This window comes from Amblyomma mixtum, chromosome 3 (genome assembly GCF_055824585.1).
Source record: "Amblyomma mixtum isolate Tamu chromosome 3, ASM5582458v1, whole genome shotgun sequence".
Lineage (NCBI taxonomy): Eukaryota > Metazoa > Arthropoda > Arachnida > Ixodida > Ixodidae > Amblyomma > Amblyomma mixtum.
In genome coordinates, this window is record NC_143014.1 from 179105495 (window position 1) to 179131416 (window position 25922).

Genomic DNA, 25922 nt, shown 5'->3' on the forward strand with positions numbered 1-25922 from the left:
TTCCTCTAACCAAGTTCTGGCTTAGTGCAGCCGGTAATTTTTGTTTTTGCTATATACTTACAGCAAACCACTAGCTCTGCCTCTTTCTGCTCAATAGAATACAAGAGCTGGTGTTTTTATAAAAAACTGCACGCATGCTGACTGGAGATTCACATCTGTTGTAGCAGTCTTTTCAGTGTTGCCTTGCCAGGCGCCAAGTTTCATGACGGCTGGCTAGCCTTTGCACACCACATATGCTCTACAAAAACAAGAATATTGAAAACTGAGCTGCCACGTTTGTAATATCTATGAGGGTAGAACAGTTAGTCTATAGAGCTGTTCCATTGCCCGTTATACCACAGCTGAGCGCATGAGCACAAGCTATACCTGGATTTTGAAGATAATCAGTTGATATATAATATTCATAGAAAGTGAAAAAAAACACGCAAACTCAAAAGCTTTATTTTCCAAAAATTCAATATGCAGAGATCAAGCTACGAACAGAGTTCTTTAGATAATCCTGAGAACTTTACATTTCGCAACAACGTTAGGGCTCATTAAAAAAATCGTGCATTAGGGCATTCTCGGCTGTGATGCGAGTCACAGGGTCTGGGTCAAGCAGCTTCGACAGCAGGTCATACGCAGAGTCTGGCACATGCAGCCATGATTCATGATAGCTGAAGTATTGCTTCTCCTTTCCACCAGGTGTCTTCCGAACTTTCACTTCGGCACGCCCTCGCAGTCTCTCACACAAAGTTCTGAGATCCAGTGCAGGTTTTTCAGGGCTGAGAGTAAGCCGTTTTCCTAGGTGACCACAAAAAGTACAAATCAATCTGTTACCATGACAAAAAGTTTTGGAAGAAATCACTGGGTCTAACAGATGTTTGAACTAGATAAGTGAATAACGAGTTACCCTTTTCTTTTGGCACAACCCATTCTATGGTAAGAGACAAATGCACTGCATCACATATTTCTGTTGTCATTTATGTGCGTTCACGGAACTTCACAAAATGTAGTTGAGATATACTTTGATATAACGTATCGACTGTTTCGTCAATCAGAGAAAAATCGAAAAAAAATTCTCTCGGCCTAAGCACCCGCTTCTTCAGGCTCAAATTTCGCTCCAAGGTGGCATTTGGTGGTCAGTTTTCTTTTATGTTATGTTTGGGTTAATGACATCCAAGTCGAAATCAAGAGGAAGAAATGGGCTTGGGCAGGGCATGTAATGCGAAGGCAAGATAACCGTTGGTCCTTAAGGGTAATGGAGTGGATTCAAAGAGACGGCAAGCGTAGCAGGGGGCGGCAGAAAGTTAGGTGGGCAGATGAGTTTAAGAAGTTTGCGGGGATACGGTGGCTGCAACTGGCAAAGGACAGGGTTGATTGGATAGACATGGGAGGGGCCTTTGTACTGCAGTGGGCGTAGTCAGGCTGCTGCTGCTGATGATGATGACGACGTTTGGGTGGAGTACTTGCCTGATTCGGTCAAAACTAAGCGGAAATCTCCATCGTCTGTGGCAACAGCGAACCAAAAAAACGGCAAGCTTTCGCAACAATGATGCCGGTAGCGCCATCAAGCACACTCGGGATGAATGAGCACTCTAACATGCAGGCAGGCTGCGGAGAAACGCATGGGAGAAACAGAGTGCAGGGAGGGAGGCAATCGCGTGCAAATGTTTTCTGTGCTCTATTTTGATACAGTAGTGGAGAAAGCGCTTTAAAACCAATCTCTCAACCACTTTCCCCCTTTTAAATCTCAACGCAGCCTCAACGGTAGCTAACAGCAGAGCACTCGTTCCTCTGGTGGGCACAGATGGCACTACCAGTACCACTGCTGTGAAAGGTTGCTGTTTTGGTCCCATCCAAACTTAATACAAAACTGACCGCCAAATGCCATCTTTGTGTGAAATTTGAGTCCAAAAAAGTGGGAGGTTAGGCCGAGGGAATTTTCTTTCGATTTTCTCTGACTGACTTAACAGTCTGTACAGCATTAAGTGTACAAGCAGCCATCATTACGTCCTACACTATGTGATATTTACTTTGACATAGCATACAGCACTAGTGTACACACTGCCATCATTATGTCCCACACTATGTGAAGAGGAATGGCTATGACAGAAATGTCATGAAAAACCAGGATGTGACGCAGGTGGTGCCAGTTGCCCATGTTTAAATCATGACCACACAACTCTCAGCCATTTGTAGTAGGAGACAACCTTGATTTGGTCATGTTTTGCTGAATGGCACAGATTCTGCAAAAGTGCATATCTACACAAATATATATCACTTCCAGTCCCCTTTCAGCTCTTACTTAGAACAAAACCATTAAACAAGGTTTGGCCTACTCTCGGAACAAAACTGCTCCATTCCCATAAGTCACTGCCGACCATATACACACATGTTCCATCCCATGCATTATCTTCGCCCAAAATTTTGAGGCTACTGAAGATAAGTACCGCTGAACAAAAGTTTTTGTCACATACTTTTGTTCAGTAACACAGCAAAAGATGGCCTGCAGCCCACTGAAATGTGCTGGGAGAAAGCATTGGTATACAGTTCAATTGGGACACCCTATCTAGTCCCATCAAACTTGTGTACTATTCTAGGGGATGAAGCTCATTATTTCAAAGTAATTTGGCCGCACTTCGGTTAATTCAGACAGCCGGAAAAGCTTGTATGTACACAAGATCCAGAGATTTGGTGTTGATGATAGTGAGTAAGCGACTCTAAATCATGGCCACAATAACACAAGTGGCACTGGTGTCAAGTCGAAATGTTAAGGCACCATACTCACAACTATGATCAGTTGAGAAGGTACGACCGATGCTTTTTTACTGGATTCATTTTCCTTGCGTTTTTTTTTTTTAAACACAGATACCAAGTCTAAGACAACACACAAGGGACAGCCGCAAGGGTTCCTTGAGTGTCCCACAAGGGACACAATAGCAGGTGTCCCTCGTGTGTTGTCTTAGATGCAATGCCTGTGTTAAAAAAAAAAAACACTAAGAAAACGAACTCAGTAAGCCATTACCAACTAGTCCAACTTTATGTCTTAACATATCTTACTTTGTGCAGTGCTCTGCCATTTTCTTTTTGTTGTTTTCTATGACGGATCGTGCTGTCAGTGTTTATCTTAGTGCGGAGCATGAAATCATTTCACATTACATCATGTACATGCACGCAGGGTATGCTTTTTTTGTTTGTTTTGCAGGCTATGTGTGTGGGGAGGCTGTTGATGCCCCCAGTGACCCAGGGAACTTGTCTGTTGGTTCATCTGATAGTGTATGCCTACTGCACCACTGTCCCATTCAGCAGAACTGCAAAAAATAGCTATCGCCATTCAAATTTCTCACACAAAGCAATCTACAATCAGAAATGTTTGCAAAAAATAAGGGTATATTGACGTGAGACACTTTGTTGTCATTCTTTTGGTCCCCTTGATATTTCAACATTCAGTTATTTTGAACATATTAACAAGGTTTTACTGTATTTACTGCTCCAGTGTAACAAAAAAATGAGCAACTTAAAACAAGCCAGCCAGCCATCTCTAATTGATGCTCACTGATGTTTATGCTCACCACTTTAAACGCAACTGGTGAAGCAATGCGTTTCAAGACAGCTCTTTCAAACTATGGCAGACTAGCGATAATTGAAACTCTGGTAATTCGCACTTTTGATTAATGCAAACAAATTTCAAAATTTTGATTGGCTGAGTACATTTTCAATCCACTTTAAAGCTGCTTAATTCATACTGTAGTTTCACTTCAATAACTTACTCAAACTTTTTGTCTTGCTCCCGGCGCGAATGAACGGCAGCCAAAGTCAGATACGTCAAGTTTGCAGTGTTATGTCAGCTGAAAATTCGGCCTCTCCCACTGGTCAACTCGAATGCGGTCCAAAGTGGGACCATATCGAGGTCCAATCGCCATTCCAAGCAATCGGAGGCACCCCCTATCCACATAGTTTCGTTTTCTGAGCTTCGCTACCAACCCTCGGTGATACCGGCTGTCAGCCGCGCATCAGCGAGCCAAGCCAAGCTGCGTGCCGTTTGGACATTGACTGGCATGTCGCTTCCGCAGGCGTCACAGGCATCTCGTCATTCCCGCTCAAATGTGCGCTCCCCTCGCTTCCATTCGCATAATTCTGTGCGCCGAAAATGCGCTCTCACCATGACCTGCTCGTGGTTTTTGTATTGTGAAACCTCCTTACATGGAATCCGCTGCTTGTGAGGAGGCTCCACCACTACAGCGTCGCACATATGAAACACCACAGAAGGGAACAGTTCTTCAAAATTCCCAATAGTTGGCAATGGCAGAACTGCGAAAATCGTCACTGCCATGCAGTTTTCACTCAAAATCAGACTATTTCTTCAATCGATTAGATCTGCTGCGATGCGAAACTTTTTGTACTTATTTCCTTATTTCTGTTTTGTTTTGTAGCCATTTGATGATTCGGACATTTTTTCCTGTCCCATGAGGTCCCAATTAACATGGTTTTACTCTACTGGAAAACCAGTGCATTACTGATAACTTCTTTTCAACTACACAACCAGCTGGAGAATCCTGGTTGAATAACATCAGTGCACTTGAATAATTTACGTTGTTCTCATGCTTTTAGCTAGGTTTGCATACAAAAAGTTCCAAAATACTATTTGTACGCATAGACAGCCATAAAGAAAATCACGTTTTGTCTTAGATGATATCAAGGTGCACTTCTGATAATTAAATTAAAAATCCCTGGTCCCTTGAAGTTTGAATTACTGTCTACTGTAGTTTACTTTTAAGATATCACTGCAAATGTTTTTTCACAAAATAAAACCACTTCAAATAGCACTGATGAACCCTTTATGTTGTACACATCTTTCTGCCGGCCACCACTGGCACCAAGTGCACATACTTTACGAGGGCCAGAGCCTTAGGCAAGTGCCTCTACGAGGACCAGTGTGTCGGAATACCTTTAGTCTTGTCCTCTTCAACTTTCCTATGGCATAGGAAAACTGAGAACTGTACTGAAATAAAATGACTGTGCCAGTCGCACAGTGAACGTGCATTTTAGAGTGCTTACCCTGTCGTCTTTAACGATTACCTGAAAAGCACAAAAATAAAAAACAGCAGGCAAGCAAGCAGACTATTGCAGAGAATTGCACATTGCATTTTTATGTGATGGAAGCCAGCAGTCACCGAAACCAGTGAGCATAGGGGATGCTTTTTTTTTTCTATTATTTAGTGATTTCCATCAATGGGAGATTAATAAAAGCAGAATCTGGCAGCCTTGGTGCCATAGGTAGCGTAAGAGGATTCTCGCACAGCTTCCGCCCTCATGTTCGATCACATTCCTACGTGGCACTTGTGGTAATACAGGACGTACTGCGCCCGCCGCTATGGACGAGAGTAGCGCTAGTGAACACTCTCAAGGTTACATTACACTACTCATAAGTACCCCCCAAAAGCAGAAGATTGGACATCCATCGACGTAGCTCAGTTGGTAGAGCAGCGGACGTGAAATTTCGAGGTCGTGGGTTCAGACCCCACCGGCGGCGTGTGGTTGTTTTTTCTTCTGCTTTTATTGATCTCTCATTGATAAAGACATCCCCTGTGCTCCTTGGTTTTGGTGACTGTCAGTTTCCGTCATTTATGTCAAAACAAGCACCTCTTTCCAAACCCTTGTCCGCTGTACACTAATTTTGTTGGTCAGATGTTCTAGTTTCATGGCTCACTAAGTGTAGTCTCCCTTGTAATTGCACTGGTAACTTTTCTCCAAGCAAAAAGACATACTTACCCATCTTTTCAGCTGCCATTTGTACAGAAGAACTTCCAATTACTGCAATAATTTCTGCTAATGCAGTGAGGTCGTCTTGGGCACGGAAGAAGGGATAGCGACCCGACAGCAGGGAGAGAAAAATAACACCTGCTGACCACATATCCACAGCTGTAGTCTGGCTCCGTTGTTTCAAGAGAACCTCTGGGGCTCGAAAACCAGGAGTGCCAGCGCGAGGAGCAATTTCTGCTGGTCTGCAGATTGAAAAATTGGAAACACCGCGAGATAAGTAACACTGTAAGAATGCAAACCAAGCACCACCACGGCAACCATTTCATCACAGTAGAATCTCAATTTGGCTAATATGAATTTTGGCACAACATGAATTCATGAAATTCCCTCGCCAAAGTGCACTGTGTTCAATATACGGAATTTCAATTGTTCTGAGCACTCTGTTGAGCCACTATGCACGATATCAACATGGGAGCTGTGACTACTACTAGTAATAATGTGGTGAGGAGGCCATAACAGAATGGGGACTTTAGTGGCAGCAGTGCAACAGGCTCAAAACAGCACAGCCAAAAGCTGTGGGCAAAAGGGAGGGCGAGGTAGTGTTAGAATGTTACAGTTCATGCACAACTACAACTACACCACACTCGCGTCGCTAAAGCCACAATCACCAGTTGAGAACGCACTGCGAGAGCCGAGTGGTGGCACGTGGACCGCAGAATTTGTCCACCTTATCAGAAGTTCATTTTAGCACCAGTGCCCCAAAACAAGATATGTGAGCATGCTGGGCATGTTCTAATATATGAGGGGGTACCCAAAAGAAACCTAACTAAGATTTTGGGGGGCAGAGCTTTTGTAGCACTGCGTTTTGCTGCTAGGAGCGCATAGAGAGAACATTCCAGAGTCTGTAAGCCGCGCGCCATCTCTGAATGAGGTCAGACTAATTTCAGCAGTATTTATAGTGACAACTGTTTTATATGAGTGTAGTTTTTGCAATAACTAATTTTTGTGAACATCGGGCGGCGGTGAAATTCTGCTTTTTGCTTGAAAAAAAGTGGAACAGAAACTCTTGAAATGTTAAAAGCGGCATACAAGGATGATACTATGGGGAAAACTTAGTGTTTGAGTGGTTTTCCCGTTTCAAAAATGATGAAATGTCAAGTGATGACCAACCTCGTTCTGGTTGTCCTTTCACAGCCCGAACACATGAAAATGTTGAAAAATTTGTGCAATCATCAACAAAGATCGACGACTAGCCACTGAAGAAATTGTGGAGCTGTCGGGACTGACTCGGAGTTCAGTGGAGCAAATTTTGACAGAAGATTTGGGAATGAAAAAGGTGGCTGCCAAATTCATGCCACGACTGCAGACTGCTGAACAAAAAAGGTCACGTAGAAGCATGCTATGCTTTGAAAGAAGAGTCCCGAAAATCAAACAAGTGGAAGACTTCAAGTTCGCCTTGCCCCAAGAAAGCTCGTCAGGTGAAACCAAACCTCAAAACAATGCTGATTTGTTTTTTTTTTATGTGCGAGGAGTCATCCATTCAGAGTTTGTTTCGCAGGGTCAGGCTTTCTACTTCGAAGTTTTTAAAATATTGCACAATAGTGTGCGGCGGAAACCGCATGATTTGTGGCAGTCGGGTGACTCCTTTTTCAATTATGACAATGCCCCTGCTCACACAGCCCTGTCTGTACAACAATTCTTGACCAAAAATGGTACAACCCCTGTTCCTCACCCCCAGTACTCACCAGACCTTGCCCCATGAGACTTATTTTTGTTTTCTAGAATGAAAGACACATAAAAGGAAAGCGTTTTGCTGATGTTGCTGAGGTGAAGAAAAAAACGACGGAGGCGCTGTCAAGCATCACAAAAGATGAATTTAAACAACGTTTTGAAAAATGGAATGAAAGATTAAACAAGTGTATTAGTGCAAGTCAAGAGTACTTTGAAAGGGATTGAAGGTTTGTGCTTAAAATGTGAATACATAAATAAGTTCGGTTTCTTTTGGGTACCCCCTCGTATGTCATATGACAACAGTGAATCAAATGGCCTTTCAGCGAGAGGATAACTGCAAACAGAGCATTCATTGCACTATGAATGAAGTGAGCTGAAGAGTGAGGGCATGAAACAAGCTCACATTTTCATACTTGAAAACTGCATTGGTCAATTTTTTTTTCAGCATTTTTTTTTTCTCTCTTCTGCAGTTACCAGTATTTGTTTTTCTGAGTTTTGCTTTCCCTCAGGCTCCGAACACGTTCAAAGGTGCCCAGTTTAGTAGATGTGTGTCTCACATGTGAGACTCGCATGCAGCGTTCAGTTCTGTCCATATCTGCGCTACGCTAATGAGTGTCGCGACGCCATGCCTTTTCGTCAAACAGTGAGACAACATTTTAGAGTAAATACAGTAAAGCTAGTAATTTGAATTTCAAAGGACTGGAAAAAAAAATGCCCGAATTATCCAAGTCTGTACTCAATGACCCCCAAAAAAAAGTAGCAGTGTAATTCGTGCTATGCTTAGACTACCCCACTGTAGGAATGCATGTGCACTGATCAACCAGTGTTCTTAACAGTTTGCGCACGAAATTTTCTGAGGCAAGTCGAAGTGGTCGTTTCATCTCAAGCGCTGGGTGAAATCGGGCAGTTGCAACCAGCAGGAGTGTAGGCAACGAGCGCACGTTTGCAAAGAGCGTATCCCATGTGGACAGCCTGCTGGACAGTTGCAAAGCAAGTGTTGAAACTATGTCACGGAACGCGCACAAATGGGGGGGGACGGGGGGTTTCCAGCCATGGAATGGTGCTGTGAGGCAAAGGAAGACGTAGGCAGTGAAATAAATAAAGACACTAGCTTTGGCACAAGCGGGATCACCTGGTGTCCTCATGGACGACTTGAAAGGTCGCTGGCTGCTGCTGCCTAGTCTTTTCAGTACAACATTTCCCTTTCCGACGCAGTTCATATCTGCCTTCACAACGTAGGTGATAACTTAAAACCCAATGCAATTGCATAGCTCAAAGAGATGCTGTTGTGAACTAGAACTTACAAAAAAAAACACAATGCAAGAATTTTAGAACCTCATTCAAGTAGTACCTTATGCACTTATGCAGGTCCTAGAGGTGGGGCCGGAGCAAACAGACAGAAACAGGACTGAAAAATTTTGTGAACAAAGAGGTGCAAATGTGCAGTTAAATGCAATTCTTGCATTAAAACTGACAAGAATAGCTTGCATCGCAGTAAATTTATTTGGTGAAAGACTGCAATGGTCGACTGCGATGAGAGATGAGAACAGCGCGACAGTGACTATTTTTCACATTTCCATCAAGGCTTTATTGCATGCATGCTATTGGGAGCGTCGAAGCAGAACAGCTCTAAAATGACAAAGGCCACCCCCCACGGCATCCTTCACGGTGCTACACGGTAGCAGTGCAGCCCCCTTGCAAGAGGCTGCGTCGCGTGTGAGAAGGCATCATTGTACTAACAGCGAACTGCATGTGACGAGTGCGCAGTTTTGGCACAGGGGAATGAAAGAATAACAAGGATGGAAGCGAGGGCTTGGTTGGCTGGCTGATGCGCAGCCAACAGCCGCCGTCCCTACAGGCTGGTGAAAAGCCCAGAAAAGCGAAACCGAAACTGCGCAGTCAGACTATGCTTCCGGAAACTGTGCCGTCCACTTTTCATCATACCTGGCGTTGCACACACACCACAGGTGCACGGGCGACTCTGCAGCATGCAATTCAGGTTTGAGTAGGGCTATTTTGACCATTGCGGCCTTTCTTCGGATGCAGCCTTCCCTTGGAAAGCCGTTCGAATTAACTGGTGCGAGAGCCGCAGAGTCCGAATTAGGGAGAGTCTGACGCCATGGACTTACATGGACGTTGGCTGGGACTAAACTGGCAGTTGGAATTATCCAATTTCCGAATGAATGGGGGTCAAATTAATGAGCTTTCACTGTATATGCATTAAGACTTGCAGAGCTGATGTGCAGTATCAATGTTAGGCAACTGGTGCTTTGTAGTAAACAAAAAGACATTAGCTTATATCCATTTAATAATATTATATGTCTGCAAAACGCAAATGACAGCGTTTCTACAACAACGTTGCACCAATCATGTATAAGTACATTCAGCAGAAAAACAAATTTTTGCCCAGAAAAGAGAAAAAGAAAAGAGTCCGCCTATGTGAAGCACTTAGCTGGATATAGTAATGCAAAACTAAAATCCGAGAAGGTCAGGAACCTGGACATCACCATTTAGATCTGCCTCTGAATGCAATTAGCAGCAATAGAGCAAACCAGTTCCTAAACGAGTGAAAAGAGAATTGTTTGCGTAGTATGGCTTGTCGATATACCATAGAGAATTTCAGCAGGCAAAGCAGGGTGAAGCTTTCATACTGCTTCTTAGCACGGGGTACTCAACAAAGTTTCAATTATGTGCCAAATGAAGACCTTCTGCAGCAATTTGCAATATATAGCTCACCAAAGACTACAGAGAAAAACGTGGATGCAATATGTCTCAATGTATGCCACATTATGAAAGCAACACTTCAGCCAGCTAATCAGGGACAACTTCACAAAGCTGCTTTATGTAAAAAGAGCTTGTGACCCACCAACGCTCTACCTCTCGTATCCCTTTCAGATGCCTCTCACCATTTCTATTCAAAGAAAAACACTTCCCCACTTAAAGAGTCTATGTAAGCCTCAAGAAAGGCAATTACTATTGCAATGCAAAACACCAACAGTTAATTTTCTGCAGACATGTAGAAAATTTTATGTCACAATGGTAAAAAAAAGTAGCATCAATGCACCAGGATTTGTCATCAGCACTCAAGGGATTGTCGGATAACTTTTTTTTTTTTTTTTGAAGATGTGCACGATGCAAGTCTGATACAAATCAAGAACGACGTGGAAAATGCTCCACAAAGAGGCCCTCCAAGCAATGGTGTCCACTGATTCTAGTGACACCATGGTTAATCTCATTGGACCTGCAAGGGTGACATTGCAGGGGCTGGCAGAGGAAAGGGGATAAACCACAGTTTAGCAGATTAACCCCAGTGTCACGGACGCCACTGACTGGAGGGCCTCCTTTGAAGAGCATCCGCCACTCTAATCTTGAGTTGTATCCAACCATAGGAACCCACAGTAAAATATAACAAGTGAGGAAATTACCTAAGCCCACATGGTTTCATCAATGGGCGTGCTGCCCAGTTCACTGAGAAATATTTGAAGCAATAACTATCCCTGTTGCATTATGAAGAGTGCTGAATTCGTCTGAAACGAATCACTGCTAGCTGTTGCATATTCTCAGAGAAAGCTGACGAGTTTGCTGTCTGCACAACTGTGTGCACACCATCTGAGAGGGAATCACCACGCTCATAAACCATGACCTATCATGCATCATTTTTGCATGCAAAACAGCTTTGCAAGCTTGGCCCCTAATTACCTCATGCAAGCCCTATGCCCTATGCTGGGCTTGTTCTAGTGCGACCATAGTGGCAACGACTCAGATGCCCCAGGAACTACAACTGACAGCACTTCGACAAACAGCACAGTTCTTTGTGCACAAAAACAGCACCAACTAGGCTTTACAGCACACTGGCATTGCAAGATTCCTTGTAATAATGCTTTCAAGAACAAGATGTACAGCCACAACCAAGACTTCACATAAATAAAGTATTAATTTGCTGCTAATTTAAAATGCATCCGTTCATTCAAGTTTCAGCAATTTGAACAGACTTTGCATGTTCCGACACAGCAGAGTTAATGAAAGGCAATTGTACAATGCATTTTCTCTGAATGACTGAACAAATGACCACTACAATTTTTGGTTGAGAATACACTCACCTAAATAAATTGCATAAGCACCTTGCAAGGTTAACCTGTAAGAGCACATTGGTGCAGGAATAATTTGACCGCCATTGTAATTTGCATCCAATCCTTGCTTATGGCAAACATTTTGCAAAAAAGGTGTACCTGCTTAGACAGATACTGCAGACTTCGTTCTTTCCAAAGCAGCCGCAGACCTTTGGCTTTCCACGACGTGCTGAAGCAGCTGTCCCTTTAGGTACAGATTTTCCTGAAGGTGCTGCAACTGGCTGCACTTTTTTTGTTGCAGCAGCTGCTTCAGTAATATTGTGCATATTGAGTGTGTGAAGTGGCGGCCCCATGTGTGTTGGCAGGCACTGGCGCTTTACTTGAGCTTTCTGGAAAAATAACAAAGAAAAAATTACGCACTTTTACACTATGCTGCGCAAATTGCTAAACTCAGCAAAAGCTAGCATTCAGAGTCCCCCCTAGTGTCTGTGATGCCAAACACCATTCCTTATATCCACGTCGTGACATCACTACTCTGACATATCTACACCATTTGGTTCATGCAGCATACACTGGTGCCTGTACATGCACTTATGGAACCTTGTTCGCACCTTCCAATTAACTCTTTCCCTACCATGGGGAAAATGACCATTTTCTAAAGGTTTCAGTACATTTTTTTTCTGTAAAAACTATTGCATTCAATATTGATTGCAATACCCAAAAACAGAGCTGAATAAAGGTGCTTTCTATTAATATACGTTTAAACAAATTACATGTTGCAACAAAAAATTTTATTGGCTAAAAAAGATTTTAGAAGAAAATTCAATAAAATTTGCCAAAACACGCTTTTATTTAAAAATAAAAAAAATGATAAACATTTTCTGAAATACGCAAAATGTTTGTTACTCTATTGGCCACTCTCTGCAAAAAAAAAAAAATCATTTCTATCTTGAATAGTACTGTTGCTACAGAACAATAACTGGAAACCCTATAGTTGTGCTTCGGAGCACGGCCGCCTGTGTTTCAGGCTGGTTTCCATCATCACCAATGTGAAAACTGAATCATCTTCAGTATCTTGCAACATTTTCAGGCTCGTTGTTGCACAGGACGTCGATTAAATCACTCGCAGACGAAACGGAGTCCTGAGATTTGCTATGTCTTAGAGTATGTGCCGCGCATGCGGAGGCTGCCAAGCGACTTTGATGGTACCTTATCTTCGGAGTGCATTCAAAAAATGCCGTTCTGTAGGGGCAAAAAAAACTATATCAGAAACAAAACTTCAGTTCTCCGGCTACAAGCCAGGTGCGCATCGTGCCTGTAAGCAACGCGGAAGACTCCGAAGTCGAGCAGCGAAGGCGTCATCTGTGGGCAACATAGCGGGCAATGAGCGCAAGTTCGCGTCATCATTTCTTTGCAGCGCTTGAGAAAACGCCCCCTCGCGGGACAAAAGAAAACTACATCGGAAATAAAACTTTGGTTCCTGGCCTACAAGCTACATCTGCAGCGTGGTCATTAGCAACGCAGCAGGTTCTGAAATCGGGGCATGAAATGATGGTTAGCGGGCTAACGATGCTCAATGGGCGCGGTAGGGAAAGAGTTAAAGGTACTGACATCAGTATTATGCTGAGCCCTGTGTGTATACTCGTTGGTACACAGCGCTAGCATACAGGCATGCTATCAGCACCCTCTCTGCCCCTCCACCGTAGTCTTCGCAACGCAAGCAAGGCACCAAGAGAATATACACTGCCTCCTCACCCTTATGCTTGACTCCATCCATCACACAACGTTTATGCTATCACTGTAACCCATGCACCCCTCCTCACTCTATCCGCGCTTCACCATCTCAGACACAAGTGCACACAGCACCATCCAGTCATTGTGCCGCTAAACATGTGACAGGGGTCACACATATCTTCTTCACGGAAAGCCTCCCATGAAGAGTTTTCACTCTAAAACTTCAAAGCTACCCACAGAATCAGCAGAGAGTATCTATGAAGCCAGAAGGATCATGATGCCTTTACTTGTCTGTCAGAAACATATGAGCATGCTCAAAGTGTACACTAAGCTGCAGCATATGAGTTGCAAATAATGTAGTTGTACATAGTTTCATTATATGATCAAGAAAGAAAAAAAACTGCACACAGAAGAGCACATGCACTTTCAGAAAGAGCAACTTTCTGCAAAGCAGCAATTCTTCAAAAAAATGTTGGCCTCTTACCAATACTGGTTAGCGAAGCAAGTAGCCAGAAATAGACCAATGCACAGGCATACACAATGTAATTTAACATACAACAAAAATTTAAGCCTTTAAAGAACAAATCTTACTAAGGTGACAGCATTACAACAGCTATGTCAACGAAAACTCGGTGGCATCTGGTGTTTGTTGCACAGAGCATGAAAAGGGTAATTTTAGCAGGAGAGAAGGGTGTGATTTCATGCCCTGAGGAAGGCGGAGAGTGAAGAGGAGGACTCCGGAAGTGGAGAAGAGTGTGATGTAATGTGTGACGCAGTACATAGCACACCTGGCGCTCGGCCAATCACAGAGGAGTGGGGGGTGGAGCCTCCTCTTGGTGGAAAGCGGTTTCCACTGTCAGCGGTCAGGTGCCCGCAGATGCACTTAGTTCCTCAACGAGTCCAGACGTGTGATGAGCGCTCCCTAGTCGCTGGCAGTGTTTGCTCAACAAGTCTGAATGTGTGTTACATGCTCCATACTTGTTGATGAGGTTCGTTCCTCACCAAGTCTAGACGTGTGTTTCATGGTGCGGTGCTTGCGCTGTGTGTTGTATTTCTGCCGCATTAACCATTAATTGCCCCCCAATTTTTTCGATTATTCTGTACCCGCAAGGCACCCATGTATGATTGCCAATGCTGCCATGTGCAATGGGGGTGCTGGGTACAACCAAGGGTTAGTACAAAATATATGACCTGAAATTTCAGGAGAATTCCGGAATTTCAAGGATACAAAAGGGCAATAATCAAGGGCGAGATATCTTGTTTGGATCACACAGATTAGGAATCCCTTGTATCTTGGTTAGCTCAGATTTCCCTCTCCACGGCCACCATATTTGCTTCCTTTTCACTGGCCCTTCAGTGGAAACTTAAGCCTTGACTAGGACAGTTATGCCATTCTTAATCCTGGCACCTTCAGAGAGACTATCTGCCGACTCCCACAGAAATTTTAGCATTTTTTGAACTTCTGTCTTTTTTTCGGCCAAGTACTTAAGCTAGAGCTCCTTTTCCGACTTACATGAGACTTTCTGTGGCATCCTCCAGATCGCGTGCAGGCATTCCAGGCAATTCTTTGTCAGCGTGCATGAAATTTCCAATAGAATAGCTGCTTCTGAATGCCACTGGCCTGAAGATGTGCTTCAAGTCTTTCAGGTGACTTTTTAGTGCTGATTCACCCACTGCTGCCATATCAACCATCTTCTGGCACAACATACACTATTCTATGAGGATCGTTTAAGTCCGCTGTCACCCATCCATAATAATCGACCTGTTCAAGCCAGGCAGACTGAAACCTGCACTTTCCACCTGGCATGGCATTCTAATTTCCACCAAACAGCCCAAAGGCAAAATGGTGCCATGACGGCAACTGTTCTCAATGACTACAGGGGCATTGCCACTGGTTTTGCAAATAGGTGAGCGCCGCTCAGAGGGAACAGCGGAAGACAGAGAGAGGCTTGATGGGTTCCACTTCAACAATGATTTATTCACACCAACTTGTACAAGGAGAGGACAGACTATGGAAACAAGAAAAACACATCCAAGAAAAAGAGGAAAGTGGGGAAGGAAGTGTGCTCTAAAGGCTATGTCAGAGACAGAGAGAAAGCGGGCCACTCGAGACCATGGTTTGGCCAGGTACCACTTTGTCGCTCAAGGTTTTACCCATCCTCTCCAAGTCTTTCACTGCTCCCAATGAGGGGTGCCCGTAGGTGCATCTAGCCTTGCTTTTTAGAGTAAAATCAGATCTAAATTTTTCAGGGAATCTGAGGAGTGCATCAAAATTTAAAGAGTTTCAAGGGCCCCCGAAACAATTTTTCGAAAATTAAGGGTATTCAAGGATTTCAAGGCCTGTGCGAACCTTGTGCATATCACACAGCACTGCACGTTTTTCCACACCCTTTCCCAGAACATTTTTAAGTAAATAGAAATAAACTATATCTCTTCGCTGTAATATTTGTTTGTCAGTAAATTTCGGAACACACTGACAGCTGGGTATTTTCTGCATACAAAATACTGAATGACTACTGTGTTTTGTAGCAAGCACAATTTACAAGGAATCAGCAGATCAAAAGCAAACCATACTAACATTGCTACACATAGTAAAGAAGGAACCACCTTGGTTACCTGATTTTCCTGGTCAGGTGTCCTGGTTCTCTTTCTCGTTGCAGCTGCTTGCGATGGTGGCAAAGAACTCGAAGGTGGTCCAGGAGTCTTGCGTGTCAAACCCTTGGATTCGTCACTTAGCCTTTGGGCAAGGCCAAAGTCGACCAGAGAGAATCTGTGAACAAAGTTGGCGGCACAGACAGCACATTCCTCAACAACAGCAACATTTCTGCACATCAACATCTCGAAACCTTTGAGAACAGCTAACAAAGCACACAGACATGCTTTAAAGAGACACTAAAGTTTCAGTCATGGCTGTATACTATATTAACCCATATTTCAGGAAATTAAAAAAAAGTAAATATTTCTGATATAAAATGTTTATTTCACATCGAAATTCCGAATCATCCTTTTATTGATGGAAATATTTTTCTTAAGACCAATTTTTGAACCAACCTCCAATGTAGGAAACTAGGCAAATGCACTGCCTATAGCATGTGGTAAAGCTTGAAACATTCGGCAATGACTCTACTGTCAAATTTCTCATGCATGGTGGTTTTCTCATAAAAGTGCGTAAACCTTCATTGCTTTTTTTGCAGCATTCAAATGTAGCTGATGCAGTCAAATCTGCTCACTGTACCAGAGAAGACTGGCATCTACTTTTGAATGCACATAACGCAACACTTGCACAGGAAAAGTGTAGAACCTCTTAAACCTACACTAGCAGGCGCTAGCTTCTAAACAATAAACTTTTAGAGTTACTGCACAAAAAAAGCGGTGTTAAGAGTTACAGTGCGAAGCATGAGGCAGCGGCGACAGGAAGCGGAGGCGCAGCAACATAGCATGGGTGGTTTTTCCCCGCTTGACCATGTCAAGCGCGTTTCTTTACTGCCTTTTAGAGGACACTGAGGCTATCGAAGCCCTTGCCGTGCCCATGTAAAAGTCTGGTTTCAATATGGAATCAAATCCACGTAATATCCGTAGCCACGCTGCATTCATGTAAATACTATACTTCCACAAGATGTAAACGAAATCGAAAACGTGAGAACATAAAAAAAAAACAATTATCACAAAGAGATAATAGCAGGATGGAAAGTATTTCCGAGTTTTTCCTCTATAAACCAACACTACGTGTTTAGTAAGTAGCCAATTAATTACCAGCAGCATACTCAGAGCCATGCCATCACCAACAATTGACACAGTAAAGACACTGATATAGAAAAGATTTTTGCTGGTCTGAATGAGTTAACTATAGAAGGGTCCTAACTGTTGAAAATATCATTTTCGAGGTTCCTTTCTGCATTTTACATGGCAAATCATGCTGACAGTCACAATTCTGAGGCTTGCCCACAGAATTGAGACCATTCCCATGTATCAGGGAGAGCAAAGCACATACCAGCACAGAGTGTGCAGAAGGTATTTTTACCCCAGTTATGCATTAGGACTGAAGTCCAATACAGCAGAACCCCACTGTTCCATTCCCACGCACTGCATTTTCTTGGCTGCCATGTTAATGTCGGCAAGGCAACGCGGCTGAAACATGCACTACGTACACGGAGCAAACAAAGTTGCAAAGGGTGACTAAAAAAGAACGCCGGTTTGTCTTGACTTGTCTTGACAATGGCGAGAAGCGCGATTGTCGCCATCTTTTAGCATTTCTCATTACTTTTGCTTGGGACCTTCGAAACGGCCGCGGGTTTGTGATCCCGGAAGCAGTCATCCCCGCCGTTTCATGATAAAGTTCACCTAAAAAAAGTTGCGCACGGCAGTCCCCGTATTGAAGTATTAACCGTGTTGCAACCGCGTTATTGGTAGCGATATTTTTTCGGTGAAAAAAGCTTGAGCATGAACCTGAGTAACCTCTGAACTCGCAAAAAAAAAAAAAAAAAAAAAACGAAAAATTCGCACATAAGACGCACCCTTGTATAGGACGCACCAGCAAGATTTTTTAAAAAAGCCACGTCTTATACACCGGAAAATACGGTAGTTCCACAACTGCAGTAAGAGAGGTGTACGCACACGAAAGCTTGAAAGCAAACTATGCCATGAGAGAGAGCGTGCACGGGCAGCGCTGTGCAAGGTTCAGTTATGCGGGTGTCTCCAGGGCTTTTGTTTGTTTACTTTTTCCTTGTCCCCTATGGCCTGCCTCTTTCCTACTGCACCCAATGACCATCGTTCACACACTAACAAAGGATACAAATGCTAATTTCAAACGCTTCAGCGCCATTTTTGAACATGCTCCAGGATCTGGCATGAAGCTAGAAAAGTAGTTAAATTTTCTCTTTAGTTTGTCTTTTTTCCACGTGAGAACAGCGAAGCGTAAGCATTGAGAATGGCTCCCCTCTGTCAACATGGCACGCATCCTTAAACGTCGCAAATCTCGTGATTCAGCTGCATCCACAGCTGGTTTTCCTGACAATCTAGGAAGGATGCACCCTCACCATCCGACTTTAGTTCACAGGGCGAAGAAAGCCCAATCAACTAGCCCAGAACATCCGTGGCAGCGCTTCAATTAGTTTCTTAGTTGACCCATTTTGCTCAACTCAGTGGGCATTTTAAAAAGGGCACTGACGTTACCAATGTTTTTTGTCTCATTTGTAGGATATCCACACCATTTCGGCAGGATCTGATACTGTCTGCAATGCAAAGGATTCGCCCAACTATACACCTTTCCAACCTGGGCCCTGCCATATTGTTCCCTGGACTGCAGTGGGCACCTTGCGCTAGCACGGTGGAAGCGGCGGCGGAACCGGTTTCCCGCAGTCCAGAGAGGAGGCGTTTCGCCGCTTCCACCTTGCTAGCGCGAGGTGCCCACTACAGTCCAGGGAACAATATGGCAGCGCCCATGGAGCCCTTTTTGAAAAGGTCTATACAGCCAGCCTACAGTGATTGTTTTTTTGCTGGAGTAGTTTTTCCTTTTGAAAATAAACATACCTTTGCAGGTTTTATTCGCACTTATCTAAAAACCCTGACTTCCAAATAAAATTCGGTAATGAGACAAGAAACACTTTAACAAAGCTTATGTTATTAAAAAGCATGCATAATTAAGGCTTTATTTTGATGTACTGCATTAAATTCTGAACTTTGGACCAAGAAAATTTAACAAAAACCCACAAGATACAGCTATTTTTTCCACCTCTACCACAGTTTCTGGATTCTAATAGCCTAGAATTTCACATGAAAAGTGGCCACTGCGATAACAGCCGAGAGTATGTGTGCTGCAGTTTCACCTGCTCCCCATGTATTCCCTCCTTGCCACCGTTTCCATTCTACCGATAGCTGCTAACGGCAGATGAAGAGCCACTGCAGGACTTTCTGCACATGCAGAACGATCGAGAATGAAGATAGCGAGAGTTGAAAAGGCTTGCAAATTCTAGAGAAGCATTGCTGTGCTTGCAGGAAACAAAACAAAAAGTGGTAGGTGCTGCAGTGATGACGTCATGTGCAGTGGCGCTACATTTACAACAAAGAAACGGGTGCTTGAAGAAACAAAGCCAGCGCGATCGAAAGTAAAGCCGAAGCAAGTTTGGCGGTGGTGGGCAATGCATGGCATCAAGTGCAAGGTCAATTTACATGGGTTGAGGAGGTGGTGCTCGAATGCTGCCTAGAACAAAGTGCCAGCGACATCAGCGAGGGGAGTGGAACTAAAGTGCCAAAATGAGATGAGTGGACAAACAAAGAAAAAAACAACTGGCTATATATTTGTAGTTTATAACCATTTAAAGCACCATTCCAGTTACTGGTTTTAAGAATGGTTTAATTGCGCACATTTAGTCGAAAAGTAAATGCTTTTCTTCATAAGAATTTAGTTATGTTCACGTTTTTTCACAGCAGCAGTCAGTGGCTGTTATGCCATCCACTCTGAGCAAAGCTGCTAGTGCAAGCCTCCTTACCTCGTGAGTTCGCTGCATACGGCTGCTTGCCTTTTATCAGCGCCAGTTTCAAGTGCTTATTTTATAGATAGATTTTATAGATTGCTGTCGTACTACATTCTTGATGCCTACGTATGTGTGTGCTTGTGTTTGGCATATCAGCCACAGTTCCAGTCATAGGTTTTGATGCTACTCCCCAAGGAGACACAATGTTGTTCGAGACGAATAGCACACAGCACATGCAAAACTGATGCTCCGTTGGAAAATGACAAAGTGCAAACTGCTCCATTGGCATCACACTGTGACAGTAGGGTATTACAGCCCCTTTGGTGTGCCCTTGTCACTGGGCGCCTAAAGCAGCCAGAAAGTGTCATAACGGCTGTGTGTGAGAAGTGTCAGATGCGAGTTTCGGACGATCGTTTGGTAGTTTGTATGAGCGTCTTTCATTCTCAATTCTGTTGATTTCGTTGCACCTGCAATAGGACTGAATGATTATGCATAGCCCTGACTGTACTGGGTGAAATAATGCATGAGAATTATTTCTGTTCATGGTAGAGCAAAGCCACGATCAATGTGCACTTTGCAGCGCTTTAGTGTCTAAAATTTGCTGCACAGGTCTTGCATGTCACACACTTTCGGTGATTTTAAGTGTACATGTGTGTATTATCTCTCCAAATGTTGTGGAACACTTTGGAGAATCTGCAGCCCTATCTCTAGCAAACACAAGTGAACACTGCTACGCTGCTTTACGCTACTTACATGTTACTGAGCTCTGCAAACTGCGACTGAAAGGTTCTTGTACACAACAAGTTTTTTTTTTAGATATTTCGTTGTCATTGTAGTGTCCTTTTATACTGCCTTATTATCACAGATCAGAGAAAAGTGTTTTATGTAATAGGTCAAGGTCTTCTCTTTTAGGCGAATCTACCTTGGCATGTGGGTGAAGGCAACGGAAATATGAAATTTCGGCAACAATGACATAATCACGAGTTTTACGCACTTCTTTGACGCAATGAGAACCCGAAATATCGTCACTGTTTTAGTCAGCGATTATGTCACCATTTTAAATGCTAGTGCAAAGCTACTTGGCATGCTTCACCTAGAAACTTCATTTGAATCTTTAAATTATCTCGGGTTCTTAAAAAAAACCATTCCAGTTTCCCTTTAAAGGTTTCCCGATAAACAAGCTTCTAAAACAATACCAGAAAGCAAGTAACAAGATGCACTCACCTTTTACAGTTGCGGCTATAAAGAAAGTTGCTTGGTTTGATATCCCTGTGAATGATGTTGAAAGAATGAACCCTTTTCAGTGCAATACATAGCTGTTTCATGTACTCTTGGACTTCAGCAACACTCAGTTTGCACACAAAGTCCTGCAAAACATGGCAACAGTGAGCACAACAAAAGCCGCACAAATCGTTGCTAGAAACTGATGTGTGATGGTACTTACAGGAAACTTCTCATGAGGAAAATATGGCATAACTATGGCCACATGGCCTTTGTGCAAAAAGCACATTTTGACATCCATGACATTGCCGCTGCCTCTGAAGAGGAGAAAACAAAAGGTGCACCTCCTGAGATGCTACATGGTTGTTTGATACAAAGCTGGGTATTCGCGCTTTCAGTTAAAATAAAAAGAAGAAAGAAAAGAATCACAAATTTATTTTATTTCATTTTTGACCAAAAAAAAATGTTACTCAGCCAAGAGAAGTATGAAAAAGCTAGCAAGGTGATCTACGTTAAGTGCTTTGCACATCATAATCTTCACAATCAGGAAACTTTGCCATTCGCAGATGAAAACTTCACTGGTGCATACGGGGCAACAAGTAAAAAAAAATGGGAGAGCTGGCGCTCAGCATAGGTTTCTAGATGATGTTGCTAATTCGATGGCTGACCTTGGCACATTCGCAGAAGAAAATGCATGCGAGAGGCAGTGTATGTCATCTCATCATGAGTTGACAAACAGAAATGACGATGTGCACAGTGGGAGATCATAGCTGTAGGCAATGCAAGCACAGACATCCACACGCTTGTCTAGAGTGCTCGAGCAGTGTGCTCCGCAATGCATCAGCGACACCCATCATTAGCTTCTGGATCTCCTGACAGCTCACTTCTGAGCATACATGGTGCACGCTGCATTAAGTTTTGCATCTGAGCAGCTGCCTTTTGCTGTACACTCAGTTTGCTGATAATGATTTTTTATGGTGCAAGGACAGCTTTGGCCAAAATGCGTCATGGCACAAGGTATTTTTGTCTACACAAGATGGGGTCAAAGACCCATTTCCCAAGTATTCCACCTCAAATAAGCCAAGCACCAGGCCAGGGGAAAGCTTGTACTCCATTTATTGCCACAGGAGCTGTTAAAGGCTAACGAGCTAGGCATGCTATGTCATCCATAATGCAGGTAACAAGCACTGCATGCCACTGCTCCCACGAGGCATGCCATGCCTGCGGACACTGTCTGCACACAGGTGAATGTGTAGAAGCATCTTGAACCTTCCAGTATTACCCTTAACATATCTGAATATTCAAACACGCTACACAAGAGCACTGCTAACTTCAATGCATGCTATGTAACCTTGTGATTATAGCACATTATCACATCCAACACAAACAGCATATAAAATTTGATATGAGCAGAACTTAGCTGTACTAAAAACTGGCACGAATCAAGGTAAACACTGTCTTAGAAAACAAGTTAGTCCATGGCTGACAAACACATGAGCAAGGTCACAAATGAGACTTCCCCGAAAAGGATGATATTTAGCTTGAAACATTCTTTCATGACAATTACAGTCAGACCTTAGTAAATATTAAAGCATAACATTTTCCTCAAAGCTGCTTGAAAGTGCAAATAACAATTTGCTCTAAATTCTAAATTCACTCAATTCATGATGTTACTAAACTGTCACGATGTTACTTTCAATATAGTGCCAAAGCAGGACAAACTGGTCCAATAGAGCTCAGCAGCATGAACACAAAGTCTAGACCTCCTTCATACCCCGACGTCACAAAAATGTGGTGGTGGTGATACAGCCTACTAATCAGCACATACTGATGTGCAGCTTTTGACAATGATGAAAGCAGAGGAAACGCAACCTGAACATGAAACGAGTGTGAAGCACAATGCTCAAATATGGCTTGCCAGCTTTTGCTTCCCGCGACATCATACACACACTTCTGTTTACTAACATGAAGAAGGTCTACACAAAACTACTGGAAAAACTGCCTTTGAATGGCTCACAGTAATGGCCACATGTCACCTTGAGTAGTGTGCTCACTCAGAGGGCATGACCGCACAGCAATAATTGCATAACTGTAACACTGCTCTTCTCTCAGTCTGCATCTGCTTCCGTGGATCATTATGTTGAAAAAACTGGGGAGGACGCTTAAGCTTCGCCTTTAAGAGTGGAACACAACAGCGTGTTGCAGCGCTGCCAGGGAGTCCACGGAACGCCACCGCCCGTTTGGCGCGACTCCTTGCCTATTGGAAACACCTTTGAATGCAATGCATTTTTGAGGAAAGGGAATGGCACAGTAATTGTATCACATCTCGGTGAACATCCGCAGCCCCCGATTATAGGTTGCCGGCTCGAATTCCTGCCACAAGCTAGGCTCTAACTAACTAGTAAGTTTATGTCACACGAAAGGCTTCAGTGAATCGTATGACACCATCCGGAACATTCTGTGGCAAACGGTTGGCATGATACGATTTTTTCTGACGCATGGTGCTGACAACTACAACTACTACGACGCTGATGGCTTTTCGACCCAACGAGCTGTATACACTTTCATGTAACACAAATGGTAAATTGCCGCTGTGGTGGCTCAGTGGTTATGGTGCTCGACTGCTGACCCGAAAGACGCAGGTTCGATCCTGGCCATGGCGTTTCGGTGGAGGCAAAATGCTAGACACCTGCATACTGTGTGATGTCAGTGCACATTAAAGAACCTTAGGTGGTTGAAATTATTCAGAGCCCTCCATTACGGCGCCTCTCACAGACTGAGCCACTTTGGGACGTTTATTTATTTATTATTTATTTATTTATTTATAGATACTGCGATCTTGTACAGATCATAGCAGGGTGGGACAAAACAAAATACAAGCATATAAACACACACAAATTCACAACATTTACAGGCACTTTTCAAACAGAAGTAAAGAATTTTGATTAACAGTCTAGCTATTAAGTTTGTTCCAATCAGTAATTGTCCTCGGAAAAAAAGAATATTTAAAGCAGTTATTTCAAAGGGGTGATTGTTAGTGCATGCCTTTGTCTCGTGTTATAACCTGAGGAGTAAGAAAAATAATTAGAGGTATCAACTTTATAATGTCCTTTTATAAGCTGGAAAAAAAACTTTAATCGACAAACCAAATGCTGAATTTACACAGCAGCATTATGCAAGCAGTGACATATCCCTATGCTTTCCTTGCTTGCAATGATCACTGGCTCCTTTTACTTAGTCATCTAATAACCTGTTCACTTCCCCTAATTTAAGCACATGTCATATTACATAGTTGACAACAAAAACGATTCAGCGTGAGCTACGAACAAACTTGAATACAATGGAAACATTGCATACGAGATAAGAGCCGACAGAAGGTGATCCACTGCAGCACATACCCAGTTTGAATACCCAGTTTGAATATGCAAGATGGCTCATTCCAAAAAAAAAATACAGCTGTTGCAATTTTTGCACACGCACGCACGCACGCACACACGCACACGCACACGCACACACACACACACACCAAAACAGAAGACAACCCTTCATTACTTATCCCCTATCACATAAGTGGCTGGTGGCTTCTTAAAAATGCTTGGTCAGATGCTGCTAGAACTTTGCTTTCTTACCCCATGTCTCTAAGGCACTTCAGCTCATTCGCAATCCGTGACGGGTGACTTGTGGGAATTAAGAACTTGATAGCAAACTCTGTTTGCTTTGGATCCGACTTCAGCCTGGCTTTGTAGACATGACTGAATGTACCTGCAAATAGTAGTAAGCATCTCAGTTTTATGTTGCACCAAAAATGCAGCCACTGTACATACCTTCACCAATTTTGCCATCCAGAATGAAAGACTTTTCAATTTGTGGAATGTAGGTGTACAAATGAAGATTATCATCGCTGAGACCTGCAGAAATAATGTAGCTTTAGCTTCATGAGCACCCAGAATCTCACCTCAGCAAATAGCGAATCTAATTTCTTAGGGCAGCTTCTCATAACTTCGCAGTACCAGTTCACTGTATTAGTTGGACAGAAACTGGCCCCTGTAAATTATCATCGAGACTACACAAAACTTAAGCTCAGAGAAGGGTTCGTGAATGTCATCGAATTCGGCAATGGGCTTACTTGATGCGCTATATTTGCGCTTAGCGCTCGAAGATGCTTTCGACGACTGCTGTGCCTTCAGTAGATCTCCTAGTGGCCTACAGGTTTCCTGTCCAGTCGAGAATTTGTCAAAAGGTTTGAGTACTTGCACGGCCATATCTTTTCAGCCTGGTATCGAGAAGTAGAAGGAACAATTATGCAACTGTTCAGTCCGCGCGGTCTAGTCAGCAATGTTAAACGTCCAAGATTCAAAAAAACGTGTGACAAAATCTACAATTATTTCGGAGCTCACAAGTATTCCAACACAAGCAGTCCATAACAGGAGCACACAAATCAACGTAATATGCACGTACCTCGAGTAATCCTTGCCTGTCAATCGCTACAGCTACAGGTACACTTCAAAAACTTTCGTTCAGAACTGCCACATTCCAAGCCCAATAAATGTCCCGCCAAACCCACTCAGTTGGCGTTCACCAACACAAGAGTTAAGTCTATGAACCTCGCCTTGAGTGTCCCGTTTAACACAAAATCCCACTATTGGTATACTCTGCTAAATTTCATTACGAACTGCCACATTCCAAAGCAGTAAAAGCAGAGCCAGACAATACAGTCCCTACTCTTGTTACGCACTTCTGGAATGCAACACCACCGATACCGGCGACGCTACCTGATGCCGCCAATGCCTTGCCAAAGCCGCGATGCCGCCCGCCGACGCCAGTCACAGCCAAAGTCATGGAGCCAAGACCATTGGCCAGGGCAGGGCAGCAGACAGCAGAAAAATACATTTGTTTGTGCAAGCCAGTAGCTGTACAAAACGTAATTGTAAAAAAAATTATGATGTGT

At 43.3% G+C, this 25922-nt stretch overlaps 1 protein-coding gene across 3 annotated transcripts; it reads right to left on the reverse strand.

Annotated features, from left to right (window-relative positions):
- Positions 1–425: 425 nt before the first annotated feature.
- Positions 426–25809, reverse strand: LOC149352853 (cell division cycle 7-related protein kinase-like). 3 transcript variants are annotated; one of them, XM_089582064.1, is made up of 10 exons: positions 25747–25809; positions 25101–25247; positions 24799–24882; positions 24604–24736; positions 21198–21291; positions 20978–21120; positions 15897–16050; positions 11706–11935; positions 5755–5987; positions 426–783 (listed from the first exon to the last, which is right to left on the reverse strand). In XM_089582064.1, the coding sequence occupies exons 2-10, from the start codon at positions 25234–25236 to the stop codon at positions 527–529; spliced, it is 1464 nt and encodes a 487-aa protein (XP_089438190.1). In that variant the 5' UTR covers positions 25237–25247; positions 25747–25809; the 3' UTR covers positions 426–526. The 3 variants fall into 3 exon arrangements, with proteins under 3 accessions (XP_089438190.1, XP_089438189.1, XP_089438188.1); XM_089582063.1 differs by having other exon boundaries at positions 25710–25807; XM_089582062.1 differs by having other exon boundaries at positions 25433–25787.
- Between the last annotated feature and the right edge of the window lie 113 nt (positions 25810–25922).